This window comes from Gallinula chloropus (assembly GCF_964237585.1).
Source record: "Gallinula chloropus genome assembly, chromosome: 3".
In the NCBI taxonomy this organism is placed as follows: Eukaryota; Metazoa; Chordata; class Aves; order Gruiformes; family Rallidae; genus Gallinula; species Gallinula chloropus.
This window is the reverse complement of record NC_140087.1, coordinates 58916492-58930086: the sequence shown is the minus strand read 5'-3', so window position 1 is coordinate 58930086 and position 13595 is coordinate 58916492. Positions and strand designations below refer to the sequence as shown.

The 13595-nt window shown below is 37.5% G+C and overlaps 1 protein-coding gene across 1 annotated transcript in view; it reads left to right on the top strand.

Moving 5' to 3' along the window:
• MTA3 (metastasis associated 1 family member 3) overlaps nt 1–13595 on the top strand; it is a gene marked incomplete at both ends in the record, with an annotated part of 133409 nt that overhangs the window by 69522 nt on the left and 50292 nt on the right. The window contains 5 exons of the mRNA XM_084262065.1: nt 1404–1478; nt 6147–6205; nt 8692–8816; nt 10005–10156; nt 10670–10892. Of these exons, the coding sequence (XP_084118191.1) occupies nt 1404–1478; nt 6147–6205; nt 8692–8816; nt 10005–10156; nt 10670–10892 (634 nt within the window). The remainder of the gene's footprint in view (nt 1–1403; nt 1479–6146; nt 6206–8691; nt 8817–10004; nt 10157–10669; nt 10893–13595) is intronic.

Sequence of the window (13595 nt, the reverse complement as noted above, 5' to 3'; positions counted from 1 at the left end):
TACCAGTCACCACAGACCAAACATGTTCACATCACTAGCCTTTTCTTGGGCAGGTTTCTCTTCAGGTGTAAAGGGATTTTGGCAAACACAGTTGTGTTGCTATCTATTGCAACATCAGTTTAGGAATTTGTTACACTGCTGCATGTTAAATGTAAATGGATGAAACAGCTATTGTTTGGACCAGGAATTTGCACTCTGTAGTGCACTGCCTTAAAAAGGATTTGCACATCAGTCAGGACCTGAAATTCAGCTGCTGGAAGGCCAGAGGTGGGAGTCAGACTTAGTTCCTCTAAGTGTCTGGAAGCAAGCAGCTTGAGAAGCTGTTTCTGAGCCCCTGTGTGCTGGTAGGGGTGGCTTGGTACAGTGTTCCTTTGTTGCTTCTCGAAACACAATTAGAGGTTAAGGAACCCGTTATTTTTGGGTTAGAACATAGAGAAAGCCCCAAAGTGGAGTGAATAAGGTTATAAAGATAATGTTTCCCTGCGTGTATTTTCCGGGATATCCTAAAAATTATCCTTTGTTTCTGGAGATTAGAGAATATTAGCATTAATGCATGTCTATGGAAAAAAAAATACACAAAATAATGTTTCCAGATTCTTAGGAAAAATGGCATGAATTCTGTAAGAGAATTGCTAATTTAAGTGATAGAAAGTATTTATGGTGTTAAATAGGTGATGTGGTAGTAATTAAAAATTACTGTCTATGCTTAATTTTCTCTCCTAAACTTAGCCTAGTACCTTTTTGCTTTATCTATGAACATGTGTACCCAAAATAATAATCATCATCACTTGCCCTGATTTTGCACAGAGATTTTTGTGAACTGTTCATTGTATCACTCTTGTTGCCCAGTGTGGCTTTTGTTCCTAGCATCCTTTTGTTTCTTCTTTAACGGTCAAGCGCATGCAGAGGCTTGTGCAAAAACAGTGGTTATAAGAGCAGCAGAGTTGTAATGGGACTTGAAAAATCTGTGATCTAAGTCCAATAACCACTGTATTTTTTAAGAGTAAAATTATCATGAGACTTGAACACAGTCCTGTCAAGATGATTTATTTTAGTCCTGATGTTGTTCTCCATCTGATACACTTTATAATAGACATACTACCTTCTGTGTTTCCTGATGGAAATCTGGATTCTGTTTTGATCATTTTGTTTAACCATATGGCTTAAACAGAATAAATTACATTTGGATTTGAATATGTAATACTGTTGTAATTCTGCGTTTAACTGTAATGAAAGATTATGTGCTATTAATAGTAACATGTATTTATTTGCATACGGATTTTTATGTATGTATAACATTTTAGTATTTGTGTATCATCTATATTTTACTTTAATGTGCTTAATAAGATGTGGACATTGAAATTCCTTGGAACCACTTTTAATTTGAAACACTTGTTTTTCAGCTCCCTTGGAAGTCACTGACTAGCATCATTGAATATTATTACATGTGGAAAACCACTGACAGATACGTGCAGCAGGTAATTTAATGGCTATTTCAGCATGATCCAGTCAGCGACGTTCTTAAATCTGAACTTGTTAAAGCATAAAAAATTCTGTTCTTAAAAAGCAATACAGTGGGAGGCCTGTGTTAGGCTACAGACCAGTGGTTTTGTGATGTTCACACGGTGCTTTGTCAGATCCTCTGGCGCCTACTGTACATCGTATAGCTGTGAAAAGCTTTGTAAGCTGTTTGTATTGTGTGCTGGTTTGTGGCAAAGTCATTCCTGGTTCTTAACTACAGCATGGGGTAAGAAGGAAACGTGCTGCAGAGCAAAAGACTGTGAAGCTACACATAGGACTGAAGGAAAAGGAGTATGTATTGTGTTAAAGGTGACTACTAATGTTGTGAACCTTTTGTTGATACTCCATGATAGAACATTACTTTGGCATTACTGGGATTTAAAAAACCAATTGGGAACATTCTGCATGTGGTGGATGTGTTCATCCTTTGATGGAACGTTCAGTTGTTTGGGATGCTCTGGAGCAGAAATATTGTGAGATTATGTTGGATACCTACACTGGAAGAGTTTAGCATTGGTGACTTTTATATATTGCACTCTGCATAGCTATATATTCTACTCCTTTATTTAGATACACAGAGTATTCTAAAATACTCCATTTTAATTTATGATTTGCCATCTTAAGTCTGTAGCTTCTTTATTTGCTGCCTAATTAGTAGTGATGTATCTACAGCATGTTGAAAATAGATTTTATGCTGTGTTGATTACAGCTGTATTGTTAGATGGATCTTTGGAATTGTTCCTAATTTTGTTCCAGTGTGTCAGAAGGATGATTGCTTCAAGTTTTTCTGATGAATTTGGAAGTGTTTCTAACATCATCTCGTTAGGGTATGGAAAGTAAGGGCAAAGTCTTTTCCTACATAGTAGAATCTTTGACTGTCAGCAGGACCTTTTAGTTCTGTGGATAATAACAATAATACAATAGAAAATAGTATGCTGTGTGTAAAGGCATGTTTTTCTGGTTTTGTCTCCATTCATGTAATTTTTAACACACTTTTTTGCACTGTTAATCTTTATCCTAGAAAGCTCAGCACAGCAGAGATTTGCTGTGCTGTTTGTCAGCTCTTTAGGAGTGGGCAATGGATCATCTTGAGGAATCGGATAAGAAAACATTATTGATACTGAAAGCCATAGTGTACGGATAAGTTGAAGTGCAGATTGATATTTGTCAGCACATTTAGATTGTTCTGAGGCTGATCTTGTTTCCAGTGAAATTTTTCTGAAAAATGTGCACTGGAGAGCTTGGTGAAAGACAGAGACTCCTTTTCTAAGGTTCTCTAGGGCTTCATATGGTTCCATTGCTACAACAATCAACATGTGTGGTGGTGTGTTGAGTTTTCAGCATTACATATGAGAAAAATAAATGGGCTTAATGGTTATCTACAGCTTTGAATACTCTTATAAATGCTGTATTTTACTTGTAACTACCTAATCTTACAACATCCTAACTTGGAACATGGCAGTATACCACAGGATTTAATGCTTTAGGCATGTTCTGTCAAGGTCATGCATGATCATCAATAACCAAACCAGTGTAGGCCAAATACCTCATTTCTGTCCAGGTTAATATTTCTCTCTTCCTTCCTAACGAGATTGGAACTTTGTCTTAGTAAAGATAATACAGTAATTTGCTGTCTGTAGGGCTTTCCCCCCCACCAGAGCAAGCTGTGATAATTTGATGCATTTCAGGGAGAAAATATGTTCAGTAGTACAGTAGCCAGAGTCATTCTTCTCTAAACATCATGCTTTAAGGGGTAGGGCACACTGGGAAAATAGGAAGATAAAAAGGCCAATGTATATACTTGAATTTTAGGCATAAAATACAGTCTCTCTCTGAGTTCTAGTTTGGCATGATCTGGTACGAAAACTTGCTCTCTAATTAACTTTAATTCCTTATGTGAATTGGCTGCAATGTGTCAGGTGTAAGAAAGGTTTCCTTGTCATAATTGCTACTAAATGTTATTCTTGCTTGGTAGCTAAAGGTGATTTAATGGCAGTGGAGACACTGCTGCCACCTTGCCTTTGTCAAGGTGAAGGGAAATAGATAAAGTTCTCAATTTGTGCTGAACCTGACTAGCAAAACTAATTCAGGCCTCAGGTAATCATTCCTGGTGGTACAGCACTTTTTGTGACCACGACATTATATGGTGTTTGAGGGAGGCCAGGTGTCTCATTCCACTCAATGAAATGTGTTCTAATTAGTGGTGGTGTTCTCCTAAAAAATCTGAGTCAATGCAAAAAGACTTTTACTGAGACTTCGCAACAGAAAAAGGGAAGAATGTATGTAAGGATAGCTAAATGACTGCACTACAGCAATATATTACATTTCCTTCTCATTTATTTATTTCCCCTGTTGAAAACAGTACCAGGGTAGGAAAATGGTCATTTCTTGGAATGTTTGTCAGTTGATAAAACAAAAGCTTTTAAAAGGAAATAGCATTCAGTTTCCAGGGTGATTGATTAACGCTAGTAGAATCCAGGTGAAAATCTGTTGGTGTAGTTGACCACCCCTACAGTCTTCTAAGACTTGTTTGAAATAGTTAATCTTTTAAGATCAGATGTAAATATTTTTTTTTTCATTCTTTTCCCAGGAAAAGCATCAGCTGTCTCTGTTACATTGCTTCAGTGATTTATTATCCTTATTATTGTAAACTGGTACTTTGAATCTTGTCTAAATGCTTCCAATTTCAACTTCTGACCTTTACCATTTACCAGTTTTCATCCTCTAAATTTCAACAGGCAGAGGTTTCATCTCAGAAATTGCAACTGTTTGTTGACAGTTTTGTGTCTGCATTCTTCTTTCTCTTTCAGTACTTCAGAGTTGATAGGTCAGTGTGAATTCAAGCTGTGACATTTTCTGTTGCTTTTAGAGAGCAACGTTAACCATAGTTTTAGCTCATCTCGTGCTGAAGTTCTTTTCATTTAATAAGGAGGAAGGCAGTTGCTAAAACTGCATTCCTTACAACCCCCATGCCAGTATTAAAAGTATGCTAAAATGTAATTAATGCATACAGGCACTTCTCATTGACACTGCCATCAGGGCTTAATACAGCTTTCTTAGAAATACCTTTCCATTCTGACAGTGCCTCGAGGCTTCTTTCCTCATTTATTTCCCTTTACTGTGTTTTTCCCTTGCTCTGGTGATCTTTGTAGGTGTGTAGTAAGACTTACTCTTTTTGTAGAATGGGGCCAGTTTGTTACGAATCTCTGGACTGCATGTTACCTGCTGGCCTGCAGTCTTGCAGTTTGAAAACAAGTGCTGTGTTGGGTATAATGCAGAAAGGAAAAAGAGACAATATGGAAAGGCTGTGGCCTTGAAGCTGTTAAGCAGAAGGAGTTCACCCCGGAGAGCTCTTCTGCTGGATCTGTGAAGTGTTCTCAGATTAAAACCCATCGGTTTACAAGACTTGTTGCGTGGTGCTGCTTTTTCTCCTTGTGCTTGTAAAAATTGACTTCAGCAGGCAGGACCATACTGTGTTTGCATTTCTGCTGTGGATCTTCCGAAAGTGGTGCAGTGTTGCCAAGTGTGGTGCCAGGGAAAGGCTGCAACTGCACCAGGTGTATTAAAGGTTCAGCTTCTGCAGCGGCGAACACAACTAGGCATCTGCAGACAGCGAAACCCTGTTAGAGACAAAAATGCCTGTATTGGAAATAAATGGATGAGGGCTCCTGTATCACATGGAAAATAATTTGTAATGGCAGGGACTGACAAGGAATCTTTATATGTTGTAGCTTGCTCCTAAAAGAAGCAGTTTTAAAGAATGAGTTAGGATGATGGCTGTCACAGAGGCAACTTGCTGAAATGGAAAAGAGCGCTGGTTTATAAGAGGCAGCTTACTTGGGCTGCTCAACCAGTAAAGCTGACTTACCCCATAACTCACTTCGTGGCTCAGGCAAGAGACTCTCAGAGCAGAATCTTTTGATAATACTTTTCTCAAGGTGGGAAATATCTTCCTGGATTGTGAGCGTTAGAAAGGTTGGATATCAGAGAACAGGAGCATAGCAGAGAAGGGAATTAGCTGTTGTAGGAGAAATAGAGGACTGAATTTTAAACACCTGATAGAGAAAGGCAAAACCATTTATTATTGCTGAATGTCAGTGTCACCCCTTGTTTTTTTTCCCTCCTCTGTAATAGAATTAGTAGATGTTTAGCTATTTCTAGCCGTCAGTGAACTTTACTTTCTCTCTTCCTTACACTGCTTTTAAAGTCCTAGCCTCAGGCTTGACAGAGCACGCAGGAAGTACTGAGTTACATGACTGATGAGGAACTCATCTTGTGCAATTTCACTCATTTATTTTCTACTTGCTCTGCAGTGAGGGTTAGCCACAATGTCGTACCTGTTTATGCAGATGTAAATTATGTAACTTGTAATCGTTAGGTTTGCAGTTCTGTTCCATATGTGCAGCCGGTGAATTTTACTGGGGGGACGACGGTATACTATCACTTCCAGCTACTAAGAAAAACAGAGAACTTGCTTTTCATGGTTTTCAACTTGTAGATTTCTACATTTATTTTGAGGGTCTTGTGGAATCACAAAATAGAAATTATTTAAAGATGGATTATGCACATTTTAGTGAAAACTTGTACTTGTATATAATATTTTTAATGTGTTAATTTTTCACTAGAAACGTCTGAAAGCTGCTGAAGCAGAAAGTAAATTGAAACAAGTGTACATCCCCACCTAGTGAGTATAACAATAACTTTGGGTTTTGGAACAAAGTACAGGTAAAAGGGAAACAGTACCATGCAATAACATGCCTGGTTATTTTCTCAATGGTCTTTCTAACAGGTACTTTCTTAGTGTTTGTTACATATGAGCAGAACATACAGAGATATGATCAGAGTATGTCACAACCTCTTGTCATAGTGAAACCTTCGTACCTGAGCCCTTTGCTGTTGCCCTGCAAAATGCCTGGCTTAGAACAGTGAGAAATTTTACTTTTAAAAAAAACTAATCAAGTGTTACATGCATGCAAGAAGAGCCTTACTGTTTAAAATGTTTTTCCAGAATAATCAATTTGGAATCCCTGTAGCACCTTGTCTTTCTGAATATGTAGAGTTTCAAAATAGAAGCAGTTGTTAATACAGTTACATAAAATCAGTTATTATCCCATTACAGTTTTGTCTTGTTCTTCAGCTAGACACATGAGATGTTCAGGCTGTGAAGTAAGGTAGCACACAGCTCAAAATTTTTTACCTTCGAACAAGTTTTAAATCTGTTTTTTTTTAGATTTAAACTCGATGCTGTATCTCTTTTTTTTAACATGTAGTTTACAGAAGCAAGATATAATCTGTCTCTTTCATATTCATAATGTCCTCAAGATTATGAGACGATAAAGGATTACAGGTTACATTCTTCTAAGGTTTCTTTGGTATGCTCAGTTTTGCATATATGTGAATTTCCCATTGTTAAGAGTGTAACAGAAGGTGAGAATACGACACAAAATGCTTAGAAAATCCACTGTTCTCTTTTTGATGACTTGGAGAAATTGCAGAAGATAAAACTTTATTTCAATATTTCATACAGACTTTATTAAATGTATTATTAAATCTAAACAGCAAACTGTTAAATTCGGTCTTTCTCATCCTTGAAGAAATGTTGTGAGTTTTGAAGCTCAGGTCTCTAATAGATGGTGCTTCTTTATAAAAACTGAAAATTCTCCCAAGTGTTCCCTAACCCTGTGGCTGCTTTAGGAAAATTTTAAGATGCTCAGTCTTTTTGTAATGGTTTGTCAATTTAATTTCCGTGGTCCATGTGGACAATTTGGGACTTTTGCCACTATGTTCACAACAGAGACAACATGTCTTGGGTGCCTAAACCTGTTTTGAAATGTAGGACTTTTTCCTTTTTATGTTTCTTAATGTCTGTCTTTTGCCTCCACATCAAGACAAAATCCGTAGTAAGAGGGTAGGACTTTGCAAGTCATTTTTTAACTGTGTGCTCTGGGGCACTCATGGGCAAATGGATTGCTTAATGCTCTGTTTCAAGACTGATTTATTGTATTTGAAATCTGAGTAGAATTGATTCTCAGAGCTGAATACCTTTTTGAACCTGATCATAAGGTATTTATTTCCTGTAAAAGCAAGGTTCTGTCCTCAATAACCAGAGTCCCTTTCACTTCATGGTTTCCCTGTAAGGTATCTAAGCAACAGATCATAACATGGGAGACAATAATCTCTTTTCTTTTGTACCATGAGCCCAAGGTACTTCTCTTGAAGGCACTTGGTAAAGAGTATCTGTAAATTGTAAGAGATACTCTTGCTGGCTATAGTGAAAAAGAAGACCTGATACAGACTTCTTGACATTTGGAGTGGAGACTTGATACAGCAAAGGTTTCTTGAAGTCATTTTAACTAATCTTGGATATATTTTTATGCTGCATAATGTAATGAATACTCATCTTTGGAATCCAGCCTTACATTGTATTGTGACTATAGCTTGTCGAAGGGGTAATTAACATTCTCAAAGTTGGAGCTTTGGAAATACTCAGCCTAATGAGGAATATATTATTTCTCTCTGAATTAACTGACCTTAAAGTCACTGAAGTATTAATTAATAAAATAATTATCATCATAATACAACAACCAAAAAAATCCAAGATCAGTTCTTCAGGGTGTGAAAGTTGAGAACAACCCAAGCAGGACAGTCTGATCACTGAGCTTTGCCAGGGTTGTAGGAAATTAGTAAATGGGAATTCATTTACTGCAGTTGGTGGGGAGGTATGTACTTCTGCTTGAAATATGAGACAGCAGGCCCTCTTGTAGGGTGGACAGCCTTGAAGTATTGTAGCCAGTGTTACTACTCTTGTTATACTTCACTCGAAGTGCAGCCTCACTATGTAAAGCTTAATCTGATGAATGGAATCCCCTTTTTAAACTCTGTGCTGTGCTGGACTCATGTTAATGCTTGGCCCTGAAAGTAATTATCAAGTAGCTTAGACCATGTGAGAGCATTTTGTAAAGAGGTGTAGGTTTGAGTGGCAAAGCAGCTCTTTACATATCAAGTTTCTTACGGGGCTGTAAGTACTACAGGAGTTTAAAAATCAGTTTTGTTGTTTCAGGCAGTTTTTACAGATGATGGCACCACACATCAGAATTCCAGAATTAGATTGTTTTCATGTTGACTAACTTGGTAGTAATTTTGTTTGTTTGTTTGTTTGTTTGTTTAAAGCAATAAACCAAATCCCAATCAAATATCCAGCAACAATGGGAAGCCGGCTGCAGTCAATGGAGCAATGGGAGCCTCTTACCAGGCACAGGCCTCACTAATAGGCCGAGCTTGTGAAAGTTGCTACAGTAAGTAATTTTTAAAATAATAACATTTTTAATGATAGTCATTTAAATCTTCATATGCACTTTTAAAAACAAAGGTATGTACTTTGTTTTGCATGCTGTAAATAAAGGATACTTTTCAGTTGTGGGGCAGAAATAAGAGCTCACTTCATGTTGATTGAATGTCAATGCTCAGATCCATTTTATGATTTCATTTTTTTTTTAACAATTCAGAAAGATACAGTAGTATAATATGATGGTACTGATCTGTTTTTCCGTTAACTTTAGCATACTAGATTGAAATTTATTTTTGGTTCTCCTGTAATGTTGTAAAGCTTCTGGAGTTGTTGGGGTCTCCACTTTCAGTTGATGGGGGAATGGAGAGTGGGGGGGGGATTCTAGTATTTTAAGTGTTTCTACCCGTCCCTTGTAGGCTTCTTGAATTAGCAGTTTTCAGCATAGGTTATATGAGATAATAGGTAATAAAATCCAGATCTATGAAGAACTGAAAAGGCCTATCATATTAGAAGGCTTTACTTTAAATTGCTATCGTTCCCTGTGTCTTAAACATCAATTAAATGAAAGTCATAGTCTCTATATAGTTCCAGTTATAGGCTTTGTTGGTATTCAAATCACATTTTTAAAGAATAGTTTTCTTGTGAAAGATTACAAAAAGAAAGTAAGAGTTTAGTGTTTCCTACTGACTCTCCACATGCACAAGATGATGGCACGTGCATCTCCAAGGTCAGTAGAAGTGCGTGTCATTTTCTTTTGTGAATTTTGACTTACAAGTATGCACTTTGCATTACTTGGGTAAAAAACCCAGATCTTTAGTGATTCTAGAAAGTAGCAAGCAACTTAATAAGCCTGTGTTCAGGGTAAGATAGGTAGTGTTGAAGGGTTTTTAAGGTTTTGATCAGTTTTTAGGTTTTTGTTGTTGGCGTTTTTTTTTTCCTGTTTAGGTTTTGTTGGTTGATTTATATTGCCAAGGAGAGATTTTCTTCCAGAGGGCTACAAAAAACCCCAAATGACAAAGTACCTCATTTGAAATTAAGTTGGGGGAAGTATTTTGAAACTTACATTTGGAGTTTTCTCCATGTGAAAACGCTTACCCATGTAATTCTCTTGGGGAATGCTGTCTTACAGCATTTGAATTTATGATATCAAATGTCACATACACCACTTCAGCTGTGCTGCTTTTTTTCTCCTTAGCTCCACAGTCTCACCAGTGGTATTCTTGGGGTCCTCCTAACATGCAGTGTAGATTGTGCGCATCTTGCTGGATTTATTGGAAGAAATATGGTGGCCTGAAAATGCCCACACAGACAGATGAAGATAAATTGTCTTCCAGCCAACCTACAGAGGTAGGACTGCATAGATAAAACTTTCTAAGAGGAAGCATGGTGGCTCTCACTGACTGCTGTGATTTGAATATTTAATGGAAAGAGGGTTTTTATGTATATGTTCAACTTCACTGTTACAGACCTTAATTTATCCTTAATCTTTTTCCTGTCTTAAGTAGGACTGAACAATGCGGAGGTCATGCTCTGTGTTTATATGACCCAGTCTTACAAACGTCCACTTCAAGCATTTTTGGTGAACAAATGTCACCTTGTCCATCAAATGGTTTATCTCTGAAATGTTAATATGACTATACCGAAGTTCATGTCGATTGGCATTATAGATCTACTTGCAGTGCAGCTCACTACTGTGTTACATAGCTTCTTGGATAAGCCCAGTTTTTGGTATAGTGCTTATATAGATTATTTGATTAAGGTAGCGAATTTATCCAAATTGTGGATTTTCTTTTTTTTATGCTATAATTCAGGTATGCATGCTATGACGTGGGTTTTTTATATCTTGCTTTGTTTTTGTAGGAATCCCATGTTAGAACTCACATGTCCCGGCAGGCCATGCAGGGAACTCCAGTTCGTAACACTGGCAGTCCAAAGTCGGCGGTGAAAACACGTCAGGCTTTCTTCCTTCACACCACGTGCTGGACAAAACTGGCCCGTCAGGTCTGCAAAAATACCCTCCGGCTGCGGCAGGCAGCGCGACGTCCCTTTGTCCCTATTAACTGTGCTGCCATTAAGGCAGAATGTAAGATGTTCTTTTAATTCTTAGTTCCGTGTGCTGTGCTTCCCACACATTTTTGTCTTTTAATTTTATTTTCTTTTTCAATAAACATTTCTTGTCTATACGCTTTTGCTTTTCATTTTTTCATTTGTCCAGCATCTCACCAACACATTGGGTACAGTCTGGCTGCCTCAAACAGATTTCAGGCTCGGGAAACGTTGCAAATGAATTTAAAAGGCAATAACTGTTACCTCATTCACTTACCAAAAAAATTGTCATTTAAAAAAAAGTAATTCAGGAGCAGGGAGGGGAAATCAATGCAATGACAGAAAACCCATGCTTCCTACTGCTTCTATATTGTTCACTTATTCTTTTGCTGAGCAGAAAGTCTCAATCTGTACGTGTTTTACTTTTTCTCAGTGCGGTTGGTCAAGGAATAGGGAGCTAAGGATTCAGGATAATCAGAATTTAAATCTGGCCTGTAATACAGCCCTTTGTTACAGTAGTGATAGGTATGCTTATTATTTCGTCATAATTGCTTTTTTTTTTTTCTGTTCCACTTGTAAATAAATGCTGTGCTTTGCTTATTCTTTTTACAGCCAAAATATAAAGAACAGATAAATTCCCTCGTAGTATAACAAAAGGTTATGAGTGGTTGTAGGTGGCAACAGTAAGTCTCTTCATGTGCATATGTGTGGAAGTTCTGCTGCAAAATCACTGAATATTTCAGCAGGTTTTGTATCTGCACTGAGAGCCTTGTTTTACTGCATATGCTGTCTGGTTATGTTTCCCAGTCTTACATAGATGCAGTTACTGGAGCAGATGCTTGGTATTCCAAGATGAGCCACGCTGGCTCATCGTACTGTCAATTGTATTAGACTTGAAGAGACATTATTAGAATATTAGATACTGGTTTTATAAGCACGTTTACTAGATTAACACTCAATGTTTTCCCAGCATACTTAACTGGGGTGCCAATGATGTCAGTGTTGATTGTAAGAAATTTACTCCATGGAGGCTTAAAGTCTGGTTTTGAGTAATTATTTTCCCCTTATGTACTTTAACACCAGCCATTCTTCACATCCAAATTCTTCACCTATTTCTGCAGTCATCCAGAACTGGGTGAATATTTATGTTCGTTGTCCTTGTCTTATTTCTTTAGTTGTCCTTTTGGCCTTTTTCTTCTTTCAAAGCTGTGCCAGTCAGGAGTATCTTTGATATATGTTCATTACAAGGATAGAATGAGTTGTACTGTATGGAAGTAATGTGTCTAAAACTGGACTAGGATGGTATTTTTAATCCTTAATACAAAACAAGAATTATTTTCTGAGGAAAGCATCGTACATTTTAATTCATGTAATTGGGACTGATTTCTGCTGAATCAGGGAGGAAAAGCGATTTTAAAATTTCACTTGAGCCTTGAAATTTTTTATCATTATCCTTATTTCTTCTCACTGCAGTAACTCAGTTCTAAATAACAAGCATTTGCTTAAGGAAAAGAAAACAGAAGGAAAAAATGTGTTTTATCCAACTATTAATTGTCATACTAGAAACAAGTGTTAGACATAGAGTTCAAATTTAAAACAGGACTGAAAGGCTGAGCTTTTCAGCAGGAAATAGTCATTCTTGTATCAGACTGGCAGTGGTTCCTCTTTGTTCCTTTGAATGAAAATATGCCACATCATGTTAACATCAAGAGCAGAAAGATCTATTTTTTCCCCGTAGTTTGCCTTCCATTATTCTTTTTGCTTACAGAAAAATTTGGACCTTGTAATTGTCTTTCTGAATGCTGATGCTTCCTGATTAATCCTAATACAGATAGGGGGGGAAAAGAAAAGTCACAGTTGTTAATTCTTTTTGAACACAACATTATTTTGAAATAGTGGAAACCAGATTATACCTCAATTAGTTTTAACTCGTGTTTCTCAGTGTGTACATACACACACACACGTGTACATATTCTGTTTCTGGCAATGTCTCTGTGGAGTCATATAATGCTCTCACCTGCATTGTCATTGTCATATTCTTACTGTAGTAAAGCCTGGTAAGAAAATTAAAAAAAAATACTTTCTGGTTTTGTTCCTGTAAGTATACCAGGTGACCCGTGTTCAGTGCACTCTGCTGATTTCCATGTTATAAACAGGCTGAACTCCTCGAATCCTTTTCTAGGGATAGCTTGATGCAAGGAATTCGTAATTTTTGACATTTTTTAATTAGATGCTTAACAGTACTGATTTCACATGTTGAGTAGTTACAGTGTTGAACAGATGTTTGTGGTAGTACTACAAAAGATACGGTTGTGCTTGGATCATAACCTGGCCAACCAGAGTAACAGGTCAGCAGTGATGTGGTACGGTTTGGACTTCCAAGACCTGATCTGGAATTTGTTTTCCGTGTTGGTGTGCTGAAACAGCTTGACTCTGGTGACTGGTTACATGCTTTGTCACACTCACCTGATTCTTTGCATGTGCCAAACCAGTGCTTGAAAACGTAACTGCATTTCACAGCTGTGGCAGCAGGCACGCACCAGCGCTCCGAAGCCACGGAATCCGATGCCAGGAGGATTGTAGGGCACTTAGCCCAGCACCGTACCTGGGTTTATGCCTTCTTAGTCATACGCAATTTGTCGAACTGCCAGGCTGTAAATGAAACTAATTCCCAGTTCTGAGTGGGAAAGTCTGAGAGAGTCAGTCAGACCTTGATCATAAAATAGATTTTTGCAGTCTA